Genomic DNA, 5,385 nt, shown 5'->3' with positions numbered 1-5,385 from the left:
CAGCCATCCCTTTGTCCCTCCATCCATCCGTCTGTCCATCCGTTCCTCCATCCATCCATTCCTTCATCCATCCATCCATCCGAGCCTTTGTCCATCCATCTCTTCTTCCATCCATCTTTCCATCCTTCCTTGTGTCCATCCACCCATCTCTTCCTCCATCCATCCTTCCATTGGGTGGCTGTAGGTGACCACAGGTAGCCACGGAGCACATCCATAGGTGGTCATGAGTGGTCATGGGTGGGCTTGGGTGGCCATGGCCCGCTCTTGGAGGCCATGGGTGGCTCCTCTGGGCCATGGCACCCCTCCACCTCTTCCCCTTTCCACCTCAGGGGTGGACGCCACCTTTGTCCTCCTCATTTTTGTCCTCGTCTCCACCCTCATCGCAGCAGGGGCTGCCCTCGCCTGCTTCATCAGGTGGGTGCCACCACCCCATAAGGTGCCGTGGGGCTCAGGGGAGACCTTGGGTCCCCCATGTGGGCACCCCAGCAGCTTCCATGTCCCCTCCCTGCAGACGTCGCATCCAGCAGGCCCAGCTGATGAAGGGGCCCAACAAGATCATCCTCACCATGGAGGACCTGACCTTCATCAACACCCAGAGCAACAAGCGGGTGAGGGTCTGGGAGGGCTCGGGCATGAGGGGCCATGGTGGCTTGGGGACTCAGTGTCCCAAGTTGTGGCTGGAAAGGCAACGCTGTGCCCCATGGTCATGCTCAGCCTTGGGAGGGGAACCATGGCTGGTGACCCCCCATGGGTGATGTCCCTATGGATGATGGTTTCCTACAGGAGCTGAGTCTCCATAGGTTGGTGGGCCCCCATGGGTGACGTGTCCCTATAGTTGTTGTGTCTCCATGGCCTGACATCTCCCCATGGATCTCGGGAGGAGATCCATGGGCTGGTGGCACTTCATGGGTCCCATGCTCCCATGAGTGACAGGGTCCCGTGGGTGATGTGTTCCCATGACCTGGTGTCTTCCTCATGACCAAGATGGCCTTGGGGAGGGGATCTAGGGACTGTGAGGTGCCCATGGGTGGTGTGTCCCCATGGATGACGTCTCCATGGGTGATGCGTCACTGTGGCCTAAGGTGTCCCTGTGACCAAGGTGGGCCTCCTGGGGGCTGAGGGTCCCCACTGGTGACGTGTCCCCATGTATGATGGATCCTCATAGCCTGGCTTCACCCCCATGCCCAACTTCAACCTTGGGAGGAGATCCATGGGTGCTGGGCCCCCAAGGGAGACGTGTCCCAGTGGGTGATGCATTCCCATGGCTTGAGGTCTCCCCTAGCACCTGGGAGAACATTCACCGGCTGGTGGGTCCCCATGGATGATCTCCCCCACTTGGGTGACATCTTCATGGGTGCCATGTCCCACATGCCCCCATGGGCCCCATCCTGACCTGTCCCTGTGCCACAGGTGGACGGCAGCCGCACGAGCCTGGCTGGCCGCAGTGGTGGGGACACCAAGAGCATCCGAAGTGTGACCGCAGCCCCTGACACCACCAACGTGGCCATCGCCGAGGTAGGACACCCCCGTGTCACCCTCCCTGTGTGTTCCCTCCCCTCCCCACGTCACCCTTCCCGTTACCTTACCCCATCCCACCACCACCACCTGCCACCTCCGGGGGCGACAAGGCAGGGCCACCTCCGTGGGGACACCCCTGTTCCCCCCTCCACCACTGAAGGGCAAGGGGGGAACCCCCAGCTCCCCACCCCACATCCCGGCCAGATGATTGACAGCTCCGGGGGCCATGATTGACAGCTGCTTCCTGCCCTTTCCCGCAGGGAGCCGAAACCCCGGGGGGCAACAGCCACCTCCCCCTCCTCCTCCTTTTGTTTAACCAACAGGGCCTTGTCGCCTCCGTGCAGGTAAGTTGACAGCACAAAACCTACTGTTTCTCCCCAAAATTTGCCCTCAAGCCCCACCCCATCCCCAGTCCACCACCTTGGTGTGTCCCCGTGGTGGCCCCAACTGGGGTGCTGGAGGGGGGTCAAAGAGACGGGTCGGGTGGCTTTTGACCATGACAAATGAGCGGGGATTTTGTAGTGGCTTGTATGAGGGTTGGGTGTTGGGTTGGGGCTGCTGGTGGAGGAGGAGGAGCGAGGAGGTGGGGTGAGGCCTCACCGGCTCCGCTCCCCCAGGGCGACTGGGTCTGGCTCAAGAAGTTCCCCGGAGATCAGCACAGTGAGGTGAAGCCAGCCACCAAGCTGGCCTTCTGCAAGGTGAGGGGCTGTGAAGACCACGTTGGGCCACAGGAACGTCATTGGGTCATGGGGATGACGTTGGGTCATGGGGACCACGTTGGGTCATGGGGACCACGTTGGGTCATGGGAATGACATTGGGTCATGGGGACCACGTTGGGTCATGGGGACCACGTTGGGTCATGGGAATGACATTGGGTCATGGGGACAATGTTGGGTCATGGGGACCATGTTGGGTCATGGGAATGACATTGGGTCATGGGGACAATGTTGGGTCATGGGGACCACGTTGGGTCATGGGAATGACATTGGGTCATGGGGACCACGTTGGGTCATGGGGACCACGTTGGGTCATGGGGTCAGTGTTGGGTTATGGAGAGAACGTTGAGTCATGGGGATGACATTGAGGCAAGGGGACAATGTTGGGTCATGGGGAGAATGTTGGGTCATGGGGATGACATTGGGCCATGGGGATCACGTTGGGTCACGGGGACCACATTGGGTCACGGCGACCACATTGGGTCATGGGGACAACGTTGTGTCATGGATGACAATGCTGGGTCATGGATAATGTTGAGCCACAGACGACAATGAGGGAGTATGGGGACAATGTTGGGTCATGGAGAGCAACAGTGGGTTGGGATGACAATGTGGGGCCATGGATGACAATGCTGGGCCATGGGGACAATGCTGGGTCACGTGGGACAATGCTGGCCTATGGGGAGACAACATCAGGGGAAAGAGGACAATGTTGGGCCATGGGGGACAATGCTGGACCCTAGGAGACCACAGGGGGAGAAGACCAGGCCATGGTAGGACAATGTCAGGCCCTGTCCCACGTGTTCTCTGGCCCCGGGGCAGCTGCGTGACCTGCGCCATGAGAACGTCAACCTCTTCCTGGGCTTCTTCCACGACTGCGGCATCTTTGCCATCGTCTCGGAGCACTGCTCCCGGGGCAGCCTGGAGGACCTGCTGCGCAACGAGGACATGAAGCTGGACTGGATGTTCAAGTCTTCCCTCCTCATCGACCTCATCAAGGTGACGGGGGCGAGCAGTGGTGGCCATGGCAGCAAGCATCATGACCATGTGGGTGGTGATGCTGGTCACCATGTCTTGGTGGTTGCCATGGTTTGTGGTAGTGGTGGTGATGGTGGTGGCCTTGTTAATGGTGTGGTGGCAGGAGGCATGTTGATGGCTCTACTGGTGGCCATGGTGGTGATAGTCATGGTGGTGATCGTGGTGGCCATTGTGGTGTTTATGGTGAAGGTTGCTGAGTGGTATGTGTGGTGGTGGCCATGGTGGCGGTGACCATGGTGGTGCCAGGGCAATGCCACGACAGTGGCCATGGTGATGACCACGGTGATGGTGACCATGGTGATGGTGGCCCTAGTGGTGATGGCCCTGGTGGTTATGGCCATGGTGGTGATGACCGTGGTGGTGATGACCATGGTGGTGGTGGCCATGGTGATGGTGGCCATGGTGGTGATGGCCATGGTGGTGATGACCACAGTGGTGACGACCACGGTGGTGCTGGCCACAGTGAACGCCACCTTCCCGGCTGTGGTGATGATGATGGTGATGGGTGAGGGTGATGCTGCTGTGTCCGTCTGTCCGGCAGGGCATGCGGTACCTGCACCACCGCGACGTGGTCCACGGGCGCCTCAAGTCCCGTAACTGCGTGGTGGACGGGCGCTTCGTGCTGAAGGTCACCGACCATGGCTACAACGAGCTGCTGGAGGCCCAGCGGGTGCACACCCCCACCCCAAAGGCACAGGGTGAGGGCGGGGCTTTGGGGGGTGGGGCCTGTTCGATGGGCGTGGTCTAACCCCGGGGGTGTGGTCTATGGGCATGGGGCGGGGCTTGGGCATGGGTTGGAGGGCAGGAGAAGGAGGCGGGGCCAATGGGATGACATGGGATCTATGGGTTAGAGGCAGGGACTATGGGGTGGAGGCGGGGCTTATGGGTTGAGGGGGTGGGAGCTGGGCTGAGGGGCGTGGCCTGGGATGGGGGCGGGGTCATGAATATGGGCGTGTCCTCTGGGCTGTGGGCGGGGCCTTCAAGCCAACCCATGGCTCAGGATTGGGTGCAGCATGGGGGGAGGTGCCTCTAAACTGGGGGTGGAGCCATGGTGCCTGGGGGTGGAGCTTGAAGTCAGGGGCGTGGCTACTCCCAGCTGTGGGTGGAGCCCCCGCGATGGGCGTGGCTTTTCATTGGGGGCGTGGCCTAGCCATGCCAGTTGGGTGACCACACCATCCATGGTGGGCTTCACCACCCATGGGTCCTGGCTGTGAGGGGCGGGGCCTGGAGGTTGAGGGGCATGGCCTTGGTGGAGGGGGCGTGTCCGAGCATGGCCCCGCCCTCTCCCAGAGCGACTGTGGACAGCGCCGGAGCTGCTGCGAGATGCGGCGCTGGAGCGTCGCGGCTCCTTCCGGGGAGACATCTACGGCATCGGCATCATCATGCAGGAGGTGATCTGCCGCAGCGGCCCCTACTGCATGCTGGGACTGCCTCCCGAAGGTACCGCCCCCAGTGCCACCAGTAACCCCCACCAGCGTCACCAGTTCCACCAGAACGCCCCAGAAACAGCCCCCCCAGAGCTTCTGGCACCACCTCAGGAACCCCCTTGGAGACCCCAGGATCTCCTCCAAACATCTCCAGGACCCTCCCCATGCCCCTCTCCAGGTTCCCCCAACCCCTTGACCCCCCAAAAACCTCCCCCAGGCATCTCCAGGCCCTTCCCCAGACACCCCTGGGCCACCCAATTGACCCCCGGTGCCATACAGGACACCCCTCACTGACCACACCCAACGTTTCCACCACCACCCCCCCACCCCGCCTGGACCTCCACCACCACCACCCCTCCCGGTGACACGCATGTCCCCAGAGATCATCGAGAAGGTGACACGGCCGCCCCCGCTGTGCCGCCCGGCGGTGTCGGCCGACCAGGCGCCACTGGAGTGCATCCACCTGATGAAGCAGTGCTGGAGCGAGCAGCCCGAGAGGCGGCCCACCATCGACCAGATCTTCGACCAGGTGGGATGGGGTGGGGCGGGGTTGGTGGCATGGGATGGGGTGGGGTGGGGTGGGGTGGGATGGGCACAATGGGATGGAGATGGGATGGGATTGGTGGGGTGGGGTGGGGTGGGGATGGGATGGGATGGGGATGGGATGGGGATGGGGATGGGGATG

At 61.9% G+C, this 5,385-nt stretch overlaps 1 protein-coding gene across 1 annotated transcript; it reads left to right on the top strand.

The window, feature by feature from the left end:
* Positions 1–253: 253 nt before the first annotated feature.
* Positions 254–5,229, top strand: LOC118159001 (retinal guanylyl cyclase 1-like; the record flags this gene model as incomplete). The annotated part of the gene is made up of 9 exons (XM_035313652.1): positions 254–414; positions 512–608; positions 1,411–1,515; positions 1,779–1,862; positions 2,136–2,216; positions 3,058–3,234; positions 3,815–3,971; positions 4,564–4,713; positions 5,081–5,229. Coding segments are annotated over exons 1-9 (1,161 nt in total), but the record flags the coding sequence as incomplete, so codon positions are not given.
* Between the last annotated feature and the right edge of the window lie 156 nt (positions 5,230–5,385).

The sequence above is a fragment of the Oxyura jamaicensis genome, unplaced genomic scaffold, assembly GCF_011077185.1.
Source record: "Oxyura jamaicensis isolate SHBP4307 breed ruddy duck unplaced genomic scaffold, BPBGC_Ojam_1.0 oxyUn_random_OJ64436, whole genome shotgun sequence".
Classification (NCBI taxonomy): Eukaryota; Metazoa; Chordata; class Aves; order Anseriformes; family Anatidae; genus Oxyura; species Oxyura jamaicensis.
This window is presented reverse-complemented; position numbering and strand designations above follow the sequence as displayed.